Source organism: Pangasianodon hypophthalmus, chromosome 3, assembly GCF_027358585.1.
Source record: "Pangasianodon hypophthalmus isolate fPanHyp1 chromosome 3, fPanHyp1.pri, whole genome shotgun sequence".
Classification (NCBI taxonomy): Eukaryota; Metazoa; Chordata; class Actinopteri; order Siluriformes; family Pangasiidae; genus Pangasianodon; species Pangasianodon hypophthalmus.
The window spans coordinates 12,232,971-12,249,262 of NC_069712.1; the positions used below are offsets into that span (position 1 = coordinate 12,232,971).

The 16,292-nt window shown below is 38.8% G+C and overlaps 1 protein-coding gene across 4 annotated transcripts in view; it reads right to left on the minus strand.

The window, feature by feature from the left end:
- Positions 1 to 16,292, minus strand: part of LOC113540195 (inositol polyphosphate-5-phosphatase A) — a 158,388-nt gene that overhangs the window by 87,197 nt on the left and 54,899 nt on the right. For all 4 annotated transcript variants that reach the window (XM_053232839.1, XM_026936509.3, XM_053232840.1 and 1 more), the window contains one exon: positions 16,203 to 16,290. In XM_053232839.1, the coding sequence (XP_053088814.1) occupies positions 16,203 to 16,290 (88 nt within the window). The remainder of the gene's footprint in view (positions 1 to 16,202; positions 16,291 to 16,292) is intronic.

The following is a 16,292-nucleotide window of genomic DNA, read 5'->3' on the forward strand; positions in this document are numbered from 1 at the left end:
TGTAAGGAATATGCATCACAAGAACATTTAGGCAGGATATGCATTTCTCTTCCACTCATTCATGTATAGCAGACTATAAATAGATTGAAGAATACCAAGCCTGGGCCAAGACGTCTGTTAGGTTCAGTGAGGGATGATTAAAATATGCTATATTTTGACAGAATGCATTATTATATGAGCCTATGTTTAGCTGGATAACTTCATTGCAACACAAGAATAAAGAGAAGCAGACACAGAATTCGAAAATCAATCACAGACAGAAGCCATCAATTAAACCAGAAGCTAGAGAGAAACGTAGGGAGCGACTGAATGAGAGCAGAGGAGCAGTCAAGTCTGGTATGTGTTCAAAATCTGATGCACAATACCTGCTAATTCGATTAAGTGCTTGCCGTGAGTAGTGCCTGTGGTTATGGGTTGATGTAAATGCACAGCCAGTTGAGTAAACATTGCACAAGCATTAGAATAAGGTGATTGGATAAGAGAGGAGAGTGAAAGGCCCAAGGCAGAACACATAGACCCCTGCCAAGTCCATTATGGGTATTGAAGACATCCTACAATCCAACAGCACGAGTTTCAGATGCCAGAGAAGTAAGATGGTGGTGGTCAGGGTGCATTTCATCCCTGAAATGGTTCCACCTTTGGGGCACCACAGCAAAGGTAATATAAAATGGAGATAAAAACAGAAGATGAAAAGTTCACTTATCTCCCACGTATACAAATATATCTCGTTAAATAAATAAAAAATAAAGGGCAGTGAGAACAAGGCGTGTGCTTTGACATGAACACAGGGCCAATGTGAGAACATCATGTCGCTTTCATCTGCAATTTTAAGAAAACGTGGCCACTAAATACGGAACTGAATACAAATACATTATTTGAATTGAAGAGAAAATGTGTGCTAAATGGATACAAACTACAAACTTAATAACTGCCAGGCCAAGAGTGTGATGGTTTAAATTAGGCTACTAGTTTGTATATATTTTGAGGAAATAGAACCAACTGAATTTGACAGAAAATACTGCAGACGGGTACAAACTAAAATAATAAGTACAAACAAATAAACGAACAAAAATAGTCTGGTGCACATCTCCAGCTGAGACAAATAATGAACTCGAGCTGAGGATGAGAAACTGTCAGAGGCAGAATTCACACATCATGTTGACAGTGCTGGCATTTCTACATTCAAATATGATGATTTAAAAAAAAAAATAAAAAAAAAGATACAGATAAAGATACAAAAATACAGAGAGCTCGATCTCTATCAGGTGAAACAATAACTTTGCCATCAATCGCAAACATTAAGTAACAAAATCCAATATATCCTCAAAGACAATCAGCTCTCCTTGTGTGTATTCTCAGTAAATGTATGTAAGGTCACTACCTCTAGATATAATTAGAGGCTGTCTGTCAAAAAAACCCATCATCATTGTTTCTCTTACCTACTAAGAAATGAGAAATGGTTGGGATTTAAAATAACGATTTATCTGTGCTATTAACCACACGTACGTGCCATATCTGCACCCGGCTGTGCTCGGCCTCATGGGAAAGCTCTCCTCTCTCGCCTCAGAATCACGAGCAACCAATGAGAGAGCAATGAGAGGAAACGAGGGAGGAAAACACACTTGTCCTCAGTTCACAATGTTGGGATTAGGGGCTGATGGCTCCCTGAAGATCCCCCTCCTCCTACATGAGGCACCTGTGCAGGTCCGTCTGTGTGCAGTGTGAGAGTGTGTGTCTGTGGCAATATATATACACTTTAGCAGTGAAAAGGTCAGGCCAGCAGGATGAGACGGGCAAACACGACCGTGCGAGACCCAGAGTCCAAGGATGAATCACATGAGACCTGGTGCATGGCAGTGAATGAGTAACCCAAACCCCATTATTCCCCTCTTCCCCGGCACAGCCTCAGATTCATGCTGCTGCATGCTGCCAGTTCATTAGCAGGAAATATCATTCTTATCCTGACGGGCCCCTGGAGGCCCCCAGAGGACCTGCAAACCGTGTTTAATTCCACATCATCTGCTCCACCGAGGGCCTTAATATGGGCCTGTGTGATCAATACTATATCACTGTAAATTAAAATGACAATTTAAAAGTAATTAAGCTGCTCAATGCTCGATTCAAATGTCATTATTTGCGCAAGAGGGGAAGCCGAGGCTGCCGCGTATGCTCTAAAGTGTGTGTGTGGGTGTGTATGTGAAGTGTGCTGCTTACTCAAATATATTAAGTGGTGCTACGCTATCTGTCCCTGAGACTGCTAGAAATGATATGACGGAGGTCTTAACAATAGCAGATGAAGTCTCCACCTATGACATACTGGGTACCTCAGGAGGATAACCCAATCACAGCAATCTGATTTAGAGCTCCAAACCCAATTAGAGCAGTACCGGATGAGAAGTGACACGAAGAGAACACAGAAAATAACCACAGTTGAAAGAGAAAGTGGTTTTTCTACACACTGAAAGAGGCAAACGTGGACAATAAAAAAATGCCATTATGTAATAAATAACAGTCTAAGGTAATTTAGTTATTTATTACTGATGTTCCTCTCAATGCATATTGAGGTCATTTTAAAAATTGGTACAGGTTTCATGATGATAAATTCAATGGTCTGTGGTCATACAGAGAACTATTAAGGGATTTTTCCCTAGACATTTCAAGTTTTTCCTTTACTCTTACTACAAATATTAAAACAGTTATTTGGATGACTACTGTTAGTTTTACTCAGATTATTATTCTTTAAATAACTGTACATTTGACTATGGTTTTTGGCTAGTTTTATACACAAAGCTGTGCGCACACTTCACCGAATTAACAGCAATTAGTTAAAAACAATAAGAGCAAAATTTAAAAACAATAAGAGAGACTGGGCAAGGCTGAGCATTAACACTCTGAAGTGCACTAACGGCATTACATCTGCTCCACAAAGCTCTTTTTTTCCTCAAATGACCCAGAAGATAGTGTAAAAGGCTTCATGTCATGTATGATACTCTGTATTTGCAGACCTAGTGGGCCAGAGAATGTCAAGAGAGAATGCTAAAACAGCTAGAGAAGGCTAGCAAAGTTATAAAAGGAACATGAAATGAATCCAGGACAATATCCTCCAACTTTACGTATCAATATTAGAACTGTAAATTCACACAAAGACTCACACGTACTGATGTCAAGGTGAAAACAACTCATTCTTTTAACTCTGAGGACAGTCACTGCTTGTCCTCAATCTCTCACGCTCGCATTTAACGGCTAATGGTCCATATGCTAAATACAGCTGGTTCTGTTGATCTGAAAGGTGACTGATAAAAATTCAAAACCATGATTGTAATGCTGAACAAGCCTCAGGCCCATCACTACTGACTAAGACGAAACATCTGGTCGTTTTTTTTGTTCACTTTCTGCGCGACTCTCCTTGATCAGGGAACTGCTGTCCGCACTTGAGGGCTCTTCGAGTACTAGAATGCATTGGCTTAATGAATTATTAAATGGGAGTCAATAATGAATAAATAAGAAAAACAAAGGCAAGCTTTGGGTATTTAATTTGCAGAGGTGGCACAGAGCATTGCTAATGAGCTAAGCTTATAGCCGCCATGGGGTTCAGCTCTTAGCCCATGTGGGTTTTTTTTCTGCATGCTCTTCTAAACGCAGAGTCGATCCATCACAGGAGCTGTTGACTTGAGTTTCTGCAGTCAAACGTATTAATTATCAGCTTGTTCTCAGCCCCAGGGGTAATGATAGAGGACTCTTAATCAATGCTCATTGTCACAGCTACTTTTTATGTGGTTAATTGAAAACTGGTGACAATGGAGGAACTTTTTCCAAAGTGTTAAAAAAAAGAGGCCACATTTTAAACTACTCTTACTTGCTGTTTTTAATTGAGTTAAGTAAAACACTGCCACAGGTTAACTACATGGTTTTAGTGCCTAATATTTGGCAACCCTTTACAGGAACATCCAGGTATCAAGGTTAATGTTCTCATTAGGAGAAATGAAAGCAGTCTAAACAACACTAGTATATAGTTAATGGTCACCATGACCCATGACAAACATTTGTCTTGCACATTTATTAAGACACAAACATAATATTTATATCCAGCATACATTCATGCCTATGAATATTCAAGGTAAGGCAACATTTAAGCATTTAAGCAAAAATGTTGATGGAGCATAAACATATATGCGTATATATTCACTGCTGTTATTAAAAATATATATAGAAATAATAAAATTGCCAAGGCCACGCCCCCCCCCACCCCCCACCCCCCCCAGTAAGCTGCCAGCTCAAGGGTAAGCAAAGTCAGTTCAATATAATTAAAGCGAGCCTTTTAGAGGACATCACAATTTTAAAGGCATCCATGTATACAGGAAATGCACACCTTTATATCTCTTTGCTCATACAGCCTTGCCAAGGACATTGGCAAAAAATTAAATGCCTTTAAAATGCAACCACAGAGTGAGTGGGGGTGTATAGATGGCATACATTAAATCACAAAGTTTCAATCAATATATGAAACTGACAACAAGAGAAGACATGCAGAGCAGGTTTCACTTGATCATCTCATCATGTCCTACTCTCCTATAAAGTCACCGTTGATGAAAGTGGTTCTCTTATGAAGTAGGTTTAAGTTAACCAGACTAGCTGGTTTCTCCTGTAAAGTAGGTTTGAGTTAATCAGTTTGGCTTCTCATGTAGAGCAGGTCTGAGATTTTCAGATTGACCCATTATAGTGTTTTATGGTGTTTTATAGCATCTTTAAAGATTTCATCAGACTGGCTCTGCTTTAGAGTAGGTTTTTATTTTGTCAGACTGAGCCATGGTGTGATTTGAGGTGATTAGACTGGCAGTGCTATAATAGTGCTGTAGGCTTGATTTAAACAGGTTTGAGTAGATCAGGTAGGCTCTGCTGTTTGGGCAGATTTGAGTTGATCATATGGACTCTGCTGTTTGGGCAGATTTGAGTTGATCATATGGGCTCTGCTGTTTGGGCAGATTTGAGTTGATCATATGGGCTCTGCTGTTTGGGCAGATTTGAGTTGATCATATGGGCTCTGCTGTTTGGGCAGATTTGAGTTGATCATATGGGCTCTGCTGTTTGGGCAGATTTGAGTTGATCAGACTGATTCAACTGTTTGGGCCGGTATGTGTTTGATCAGACAGATTCAACTGTTTGGGCAGGTTTGAGTTGATCAGACAGGCTTTGCTGTTTGGGGAGATTTGAGTTGATTCTACTGGCTCTGCAGTTTTAGCAGATTTAGCTGATCAGACAGGCTTGCTGTTTGGGCAGATTTGAGTTGGTCAAACGGACTCTACTGTTTGGGCTGGTTGATTTTGATTAGACATTTTTGCTGTTTGGGCAGATTTGAGTTAATCATACTGGGCTTGATGTTTCGGCAGGTTTGAGTTGATCAGATGAGCTTGCTGTTTGGGCAGGTTTGAGTTGGCCAGATGGGTTCTAGTGTTTGGGCTGGTTTAGTTAATTAGACATTTTTACTGTTTTGGCAAGTTTGAATTGATCAGATGGGCAGTGCTGTTTGGACTGGTCTGGGGTGATCAGACTGGCTATTTTGTAAAGCAAGCTAGATTTAACCAGACAAGCACTTGGTAGTGAGGTTTCATTTCATCTTGATAAACTGCCCCTTGCTAGTGACTTGATCAGTGCCCCTTGCTAGTGATAAAGTATCCTCTTGAGTTACAAGCCTGACATAATCAGATGGGATCCCCCTGTTGCATGCGTGTGAGGAACAGATTCTCTATTATTTCTTTTATATATCATACTATGCATCATATTTTACATATATACTTGAGTTGGAGATGGGTCTTGGTAAGCACGACTGAGTTCATCAGACAGGCTCTGGGGTTGAGTCATGTATGAGTTAATCAGATTGAATTTTCTTTATAGAAGACTTGAATTGATCAGCCTGACCCACTATAAGCAGGTTTAAGCTGATCAGACTGGCTCTCTGGCTTTAGTAGGGGTCTTAGTTGATCAGACTGAAGTATATATATGAGCTGATCATCCTGCAGTGGCAGTAAAAAAAAAAAAAAAAAAAATGGAGATGAGCTGGCCAGTGAGATCTACACTACACTTGTGAGCAGCTCTAATCTCAAGCCTCCTTCTCAACACTACTGACAGCTGCTGAGAGATAAGCACTGTGCACGAGCAAGCTTTTCATATCACGAGCACCTGGAGTGTCTATTCGTATTTGAGAAGAATGGTCACGTGATCTGGTCATGCTCCCAAAAAGCATAATCTCTTCCATAGAGACAGAGAAAAAGAGCATGAATTCAGGTTCTGATGGGGCAACAGCACTGACAAAGGGATCAAAATTCTCACAAATGCATCTAGCTTGCAGGAGTGAAAAAACATGTTGTTTTGGATGTTCTGTTTGTGCATGTGAGTGTGGAAGGGTGAAACTCTGTGTGTGTGTGTGTGTGTGTGTGTGTGTGTGTTTTAGAAAGGTCCCATTGGGAGGCAGCCTCTTTTTTCTCTAGAGAGCATGAGTGTGAGAGGCTATAATAGCAGGGAGATTATGGAAATTAAACCAGAGAGATTAGCTAATGGGAATATAATAGGCCTGGGAGCCTGGGTCAACCGTACTAGCCTCAGCATGCAAATGAAGATGAGCTGGAATCAATACGCTTTGGGAAAATGAGGGGACGGATCAGAGTAAAACCCTGGGATTCGTATCAAATCACTGCATAGCAGATCATATTTATAACATACACACTTTGACTTCATTTTTTCTGTATTTTTGCACAATTCTGCACAGAATTCTGATAGATGTTTGATTATCTTAGGCACAACATGGGATAAGGCTATTAGCTATTTGGCCTAATTTGGCCTCATTCTCAATACCAAAACTCACTGGGCTCAGGGAGTGTTTGGCAATACAATTCTGTGTTGATACATTCAAGCAAATCTAGTCGGAATTAAAATTTGCACCACTGAAATATATCTATGCACAAGTTATTGGAAATGCTTGTTGTCAGTAAACAACACATGGGTTCAATAAAATACAACAGGTAATAAGATAAGAACGTATTTCAAATCCAATCCAGTACTCACCCGGGATTTCAGGTCAGCATCAGCCCTGATACCGATACACACAATGGGATTAGTACATTCCTAATCTGAATATCATGTTGACACACCATATGTTTCGCATATTTCTTTCAGATGGCAGCACATCTGTGCTCCTTACACAGTACTAAATGCCATCATTTTGTTACAAGCTACACATGATATTGACTCAATCAGTACTTTTAAGGATTGGATCTAATTTGAAAACAATATTTGTGCTTGGTCACTAAAATGAAATTAAAAGCTGCCAGTTAGAGCAGTTTCCTACTGCAGCTTTAAAAGCTATATCTAAGTATAGTCCAAATATTTCCCCATATCCTTCCCACAAATATTTTCTTTATCTGTGCATTTCTTTTTGCAATTTTGCAGCTATAACTCAGGACACTTGTGTTCGGCTGGATTTCCTCTGCACAACCTCTCCTCTTTCCCTCTTATTCTCATTCCAGCCAGCGTAGCAGGCCCATCCATCAGTAGCTGGGCACAGGACACCTCCTGCCTGCTCACAAATGCATGAAGCCTGCAATAAAATTAACCTTGTGGCAATTGTTTTCTCACAAGTTTGATGGTCCGGTGGCAGCTCATCTGTTAGTGAAGGGATAAAAAAAAAAAAAAAGAAGAAAAAAAAAAAGTCAAGCACAGATGTGCAAAAAACGATGAGCACAGGGCCACGTCGCAGCCGAGCTAGCATAGGATTATTGAGTCGAGACCCAATCAATCAGCAAGTGAGAAGACAAAGAACAAGGCATATATCTGAATGATTATTCAGGCATGTAACACAAAGGGCTAACAATGCCACTGCTGGAGAACTGAGGCGTCTTAATTGGCCATTTGTTCTCATGAAAACTCTTACTTAGGAAAGCCAGAGCTACATATCAAAGTCACAAAACCAAGGTAGATAAGGTTAAATAATAAAATGTGGTCATGGGTGGGCAACATGGCAAAAAATATCATATCGGGAAACGCTATACGTACCGTATATTATATACTGTAGGTTGGTTAAAAGAGTGCCAGAAAAACAACAGCACAGCAGCACTGCCAGTGCTTCATGACAATGCGACAATAAACATATATATAATATTATAACAAATTATTTTGCTTAATACTGAAATCATCAATATTAGTAGCACAACTATTTGACCAATTTGAGAACAAATAGCACTATATTACTTCATCAGCATATCATTTTAAATTAACAAGTAGAAATCCTTTAATCAAAATAAGACCAGACGATAAGACTTGAATGCAAAAATATAAAGACAATTAGAGTCCAATTAATTTTACAAAACATGGGGAATGTGGAGCAAGTGATTTAATGCATCAGAGTTATTCAAAACTGTATCTAATGCCAATAACCCAATAATCGGGTTTGAGAACAAAAAAAAAAGAAATTGAGTAAAATATTGCCTTAGCAATGCATAAAAAAACCTGGAAAACCTTGAATTACTTTATTTGATGTCTAGAAAAGTAAAGTATTCATCATTTGGTACACCACTATATTTTAAAATCTATTTGGATATTGTGAGTGATAAAGGGGTACTGGTGCTAATGATGTCTTCAGTAATTCTCAAGATTATCGATATTATGTAAGGAATAAAGCACAGCAGCGTAATCTGTTGCAGCCTGATGCACCCCAGATTGTCTATTTCTCTATAACAGCACGGTAATTAAACAGTAATTTAGCAAATGATTACATTTTAGATACATCACTTTTTATTATTTGTTTATAGTTACATATGTTGTAGAATGTCATCCAAAAAAGTTAGTTCCTGTTATCACTTATTTTATAGCAGCTATAAACATTCCCCGATCAGCCTCTCTTTTGTTCTCTCTTTTACTTAATAAGACAAAAAACACTTGTCATGTCACAGAGAAACAAAAAAGTTACTTCCTGTTATCACTTGCATTATAGCCGCTATAAACAGTTGTTCCCTCATCAGCCTTTCTTTTCTCCCCCTCTCTCTTTTAGTAAAAAATGCAGTTTGTCACATAACTGAGAAACCACAAAGCCCCCTATCATGAAGACTTTCCCAGATCGGAAAACTTGTTTCAAAATTACAAAGCGCTTAAACTGGAGACTCCTTCCATAAATTCTAAAGAAACCTCCTTGCAAAAGTTTTACTATATCAGCAATTACACAAGCAATCCATTTATGTGGCACATCTGCCATCATGTTTCTGTGTAAGTTGTTACTATAGAAGTAATAACATACTTGAAAAAGCAAATTAATAATAAATAGCAGAAAGAAAATTGTGGAAAATTAATCAACACCTATTGACCAATCAGAATCGAGAATTAAACTGCGCTGTGGTATAAATAATCATATGAATAAAGTTAAATCGGATTTTTAAAAATCTTCTAATAATTCTGTGACACAATTAGAAGGTTTATTTTGACCCATGTGATCCAAAAAGGACATCATGTAATACTGTACACATGTCTACTGCTACATGTACTGTATAATGACAACGGAACACTTAATGACCATTCAGACAACATTCTCTGTGAAGTGTTAATGTGTGGTTGTGCTGAGAGACATGGAGATATACACGACACATCCTCATATTTAACCACACACTGATCATATTTACACACCCCGCAACTGCAGCCTGACCTACTGTCATCAGATAGAGATAGAGAGATGCCCCAAGTATGTGTGTGTGTACGCAGGGAGTGTTGTTGAAGACATAGAAAGATGGGGGGAGGGCTGAAAAAAAATCCTTCAGTGGGTGTTTATTTGCTCTCAACACCTCCTGAGCGATCAATATTTTTAATTTGGGACCGAGTTATTATTTTTCACATCACTGGGCTGGGGAGCAGAGTAAAGTGGCTCATATTTTAGCGTTAAAAAGATCGATATGACAGGCTCACCTTCACTGGGCTTCATGCTCTCTCTCTTTCTCTCTCTCACACACACACACATATATACACACACATACACACACACAGGAGTCACACCAAGGGCCACGCACCATAATGTACACAGAGCAGCAGGCCCCCTGCACGCTCCAATCACATCATTATCTGTGTCTGGCGAACACGTAAACACACACACACCCATCTGATTTACTCCTCACCCTATATCTTGATGCCCCCGCTAAACTAATCCAACCATATACACACCACTTTATCAGCCTGGTTTTATGAGGCCCCTGGCTCTGCACCCGTGTGTGTGTTTGTGGGGGGGAACAGAGAGGGAAAACACACATAAGTGGATGTTATGGGCTCATTGCTGCGATAGTGCCGAGGAGAGCGTGAACTCAGATTCCACAGATTAGGCTCGCTATAATAAAGGCATTCGTTTTCCACCCCTCTGTACAATCTATTAATTGTGTGTATATTTCAGCCCAAATTTTTTCCAGTGAGCCCCAGCTTGCCTTATCCCCTTAATAATTCACTTCTGATGGCAGACTCATCGATTGGCGCTCAACATATGTCTAGGGAGAGAGTGTGTGCGCGTGTGTGTGTCGGGGTCGGGCTGAGTGGATGTGTGTGCTGTGTATTTGCACTCCTGAAAGCTTGACTGATGGCCTCGGAGAGTTATGGCGCTACAATATTGCTCCACTGACATCTCCTCCATTCAAATAGCCTCACTGTGCTCTGTACTTCGCACCATATGAGAGCCTATGGAATTAGTTTGCCATATTTTAACCTGGTTATGCATGCGCCAGAATGTTTTGACAAGAGGAAGAAAAGTGTGTGTGTGTGTGTGTGTGTGTGTGGCTAGCAGCATTACCCTATGCAGTTGTTACACAGCTTCCTCATGACCTTACCACATCAACCTCAATCCACTTCTTCAGCACAAACGAGGCACAGATAAAGAAACGATAGAGAAAGAGCTCTCTGCATGTGTGAAATATTACAACTGAAATGAAAACACTGACAAGCCATCCTAGCTCCACCTCTCTGTTAGAACTATATGAATTGTCTTGTAAAGTAAAAGTAAGAACTGAGGCAGCTCTGTTCTGACTCAAGGTGGTGCTATTTTCAGGGCCGGAAAAATGTAAACAGAAGCCTGAAATTAAGAAACTAGCCATATCCAATGCATAGCAATATTCTGAATCAATACATTATCCCAGGAACACAAGGTATGAGGTGGGAATACACCCTGGATAGGACGTCAGTCCAGTCAACACACACACACACACACACACACACATTCACATTTAGGAGCAGTTTAGAATTGCCTCTCCACCTTCCAGCATGTTTTTTGGTGGTGAGTGGCTCATTATAGATTTTTACAAACCGCATCTTTAAAGCATTTCTGTGCAATTTATTGGCAATAGTGACTTTAAGCAATTGGAACTAAATCTGTGTTCAGTGCTACGGAGGAGTGTTGTACAGTCTTTGGCTAAGAAAATGTCATTTATATAGAAGGCAAGAGAAAATAAGTTAATGAAGCCGCATCAGTAGATAAACTAATCTCAGAGGAAGAGTTTATACTGTTGTATGATGCCAGCAGGTCCATTAACTTGGATCGTTATGAGCAGAGGCTGACATATCTTCAGAAAAATGGATTACATTATGAGTGTCTTTGATCAAATTGCTCTGAATGCACTGAAGATATAGTGCGATTATCTAGTGTAAATATAATTCTAATTCAACACACATTAAAACATAAAATGACTCGACTAAATATTTGCGTGTACATCAAACTGGAGTTTTTGCTCTTGTAGGACCAAGGCCATCAATTCTCAAAATCCCTCATATTGTCCTTGATACAACGATGCCAAGAAAGTTATATTAATCTATATAACTTATATAAAAAAAGAACAAATCTATATTGTAAACTCTTGAACACAAACAGCAAAACTGGCTAAATTGGAGTTGAGGTAAGAAAGAGAAGAAATAGGGGATTAGCAGACTGCTCCAGGTCTTCCTGGCAACACCACCACCAATACCCCTAGCCTCTCTCAGCTCTGTGCGAGGATAAGACAGCATGTTAACAGTCTTCAGCTAGCTGCCCAGGACACACTGACACACTGCTGGCTTCTAGCCATTACTGAGATAAAGTTTCATGGCCTGACAGAGTGTCTTTTCCTGTCTTCTCGATAACATCTGCTGCTGTAACACAAATGTTTCAGCAGCCCAAACACAACTTACACCAGGGAGATAACATGCCTTGGTTTACTCTGAACAGAGCACACACACTCTGACACTACCAAAGACACGTGTTTATGTCGACTTTCACTGAAGGCTTGACTGATTTGCACTGTAAGGACTGCAGCTATGAAATCATTACGTTTTAGTGTCTGTGCACTAGATGAGAATATTAGCCTGGATCTGACACACATATGCAAACACAGTAGTTAAATATTATCAATATTTACTGAAAATCTGTCTAATTTGCAGGTCTGTCTAATCCTATGCCCAGAGGAAATGTCAAATTCTGTGGCAAATCAGACAAGACACTAGGACAGATTACGCTGTCACACAGAGCTGATCCTTGTCACTGTTCAAGATCCACAATTCCTGTCACACGATAATGTCTCATTCTCGCTCCAATTCAGCCGCCGCTTATCTGCTGGGTGGGAATGAAGACGGACAAGTTTCCAATTAAAACGTCTGGGAGAGACAAAGACCTTCAAGAACTACAGCTTGCTTTACTGCCAGACATGTAGATTGGTTTAAACACATGTAATAGGTCATGCAGCTATAGAGAGTGATACACAGACACATACGGTGGTAATAAGAGGCAGACATTAGTGCACATCATTACCCATGGAGCCTTGGGGCCCAGGGGCAGAGGTGGATGATAAATATTAATAGAGTGGAACAGGGTTGACGGCGAGCAATGTGATCTGCTCGCCTTTTCCTAATTGACATTTTACCTGCTGTATACCTTAACTAGGCTGTAAAACAGCGGCCCCTGTCACTCACTCACCGCTCACTCTCCTCTCACTGACAAGAAAACACAGACCAGAACAAGAGGTATGCCTTAAAATGAATTCTATTATTATAACTGCTAGCATAAAAATATTACTGATTCAAAATTAATTAATTATCTAACCAGAAGCCAAGCAATCTTTCAGACTAGATCTGCGACTAGTGATTATTTTGATAATTAATTAACAACATTACTGATATTTATGTGACTATCTGTCATGGCAAATTATCACATGCGTATATAGACCGCTTTTTTGTGTATCAGACACAAAAGTAATGTTTCTGGTGTTCCATGTACGGTGGCGTCCAGAAGTCTGAGAACACACTGAAAATCTGGGATCTTTTTTTTTTTCATTTAAAAAAGAGAAAAACAGAAAATTTTAGAATCTTGAAATATTTAAAACAAAGAAAATAAATATTCAAAATCTTGCACTTTTTCTAGGTCCCTAATTCAAATGTAAGCAATTGATCATGTTAACTGCTTTGTACAAAAGGTCAGATTTTCCTCATCACTGATCTCTTCTATTGAAGCATGTGTTCAGACGACACTCCGATGGATTTGATTTAAAATGGATCATAAGACCAAGGTTTTGCACAAACCTGTGGCGTCCATGCCAGCTCGAGTGCACACTTTCATTAAAGCAAAAAGGAGACATACTAAATGCTAAGAAAATCTGATATTCATGTAAATATTTCAAAGATTCTATTTGTCACTCAAGTTGTTGTCAGTAACACAGTTTGCAAATTGTATTAAATTAGAAAAGAATGATAAACTGGTGGTCTTAGACTTTTGGACCCCACTGTGTCTTTACTGGTTCCATACACCTTTTTGCAACTATATTTCAGTGTGACTAATGGTCCTTTGGAAGAGGCTCTTACCTGCAGTTCAAGCCCTGTTTCAATTCTGCCTAGATAAATTCAAAATAAAGACCGATATGCACCGGCTATCTTGCCAACTTAAACAGTCAGAGGTTAAATTCATTTTCCTTGTCATGTCTGCAGGAGGTGAATCATTTTCAGCGCGAGGAATCGACTCCAAGTCCTTGTGTTTGATTCATACATGGGATCGACTCCCAGCACGAACCCGAAATCACCATGACTTGATGACTTGGCTCACAACATACAGTATATTTAAATACTTATTTTTGTACGTTAAGGAAATTAAATTATGCATCGTTTATCAATGCTACTGCATCAAAAAAAGTAGTTTAACTACTTATAAGCTAGTTGATTCAAATCGCATTGCTACTTGCTTCACTATGAAGTGAAGTGATATCGCGCATGCCATAGCATTTTCTAATTAATTAAATGCTAGTTGTAGTTTGTTGTTATTTTATTTTTACATAATTTAAATTTAAATATAAATAATTTAAATATTCATAAATCCTGCCATTTTTTATGAGAATAAATGTCTACAGATGTTTCTAGGCCATTTTAGTAGTTTAATAATCATATAATAGCTTATTTTAAAGTTTTAAAATTACATGATCAAATGAACATAAATTTATCCCAAAGCACTTGATTCTGATTGGTCAGAAGGTTTTGATTAATTTCCTATAAACGCAAGACAAACCACAAGTTTATATTAATGTACTTTTTCATTTATATAGTACTGCTTCAGTCACAGATATTTAAACATAACCTAGGCCTAATAATAAAAAGATAAAAAAAAAGATGTTTGGTTTTTGAACACAAAAAAGATAATTGCTGTTATGATGACGTTTTCTGTTTTTTCTGATATTTAACATTTATGTAAGGAGTCTCCAGTGTCAGCACTTTTAAAGCTGCCCCTTTAAGTCTTCAGGACAGAGGACTTTGCGATGTGTTGTTGTAGGAAAATAAACACCACCACCCTGTCATGTGCTATTCTGTAGATAATCCATTATTAGATAATAAAAAGGGTTTAATCAGGTAAATTACCTGAAAAACATATTCAATAGTTTTTATACCTTCTCCTGGGTTTTGGGGTTTGTGGGCTTTATGTGTAATCAGTGAAGAGGGAAAAAGAGAACACCACACTGCCCTTAGGCAAAACACCTCCCGCTCTTACAGTACCTCCGCTCTCATTATCTGGAAATTGACAGCTTGACCAGACAACAAACAATTACCCTAGAGTGAAAAATCGAAACTGGGAAAAACAAACGCCACATTGTCGCGGCTAAATGGCACATGCTTTGTATGCCTAGAGTATTGAGGGATTTATTGACTGTGTGATACACTGGAAACTTTCTCATTGTTAAACTGCTATATTATGATCGCACTGCGACATATTGTGAATGCATCGTCCTGGTGAACCTTGGATTCAGCATGACATGGTCTAAAACTGCACGCCTGGTTTTTTATTACAAGAATGACTTGCATATTGCTGCCTCTGGTGATATGAGTATTGTGAAAGTCAATGTTAATTAATAATCCACATAATTGTACAGACCTAATAACTTTACAGGAAAAATGGGTAATAAAGATCTCACCTGAGAATCTGGTAGCAATTAGATCAGCTTATATTATATAATATATATTTATTTTCATTAAAATTTATTATGGCTTTTTTTATTATGCCCATCCCTTGATGCACTTGGTGCATCTCTGGCTACAATAAGCAAATGAATCAAGCAGTAATTATTGGTAGCAGTGTGCCATCTTGTGGACATACTATGCAACTGCATTTATTCCATTTAAACTAAACCAAATTAGGAGCCTGGACAGACAACTGAAAATGACACAAATATGTACAATACTGTTGCTGCTGGTTTCATCTCAAAGAATAAACAAATTAATTTTTGTGAGTACTTGCACAGAAAACCACAAAATTAAACTTTGGGCCAAGACTCACATGGTAGTCACACATTGGGCGGAAAAAAGGAAATGAACACATTTTCGCCTACATAGACAAAAATAATTCTGCAAAATTATGCCCTACCAAATCAGACAAGCACCTGGATAAGCAAAACAAAGTGAGCAGTACAAATCTGGTGGCTTTATGTCTTTAAAGGGCCACTATGGTATACATTTTTTAAAATTCATCTATCTATTGGAATATATGTTAGATTAGATAATAGATATGTTTTCAGGAGAAATTTTTTTCATATTTATGAAAGAAGTCACATAGTACAGAAACCGTGGGAATCCACAGTGACTGCATGACGTATCTGGGCAATGCATGTTGGGTAATGCAGGAATCAAATATGATAGCTTTAAACACAAGAGCAACAACAGAAACTCACTATGATAGAAAGAAAACTTACTGTGAAGTGCTCCTGGGACTTGTAGTTCTCGTCGAGGTAGACACGGGCTCTGTTGTACTCCTTCATGGCGTCGCTGGACAGTAACTCTCT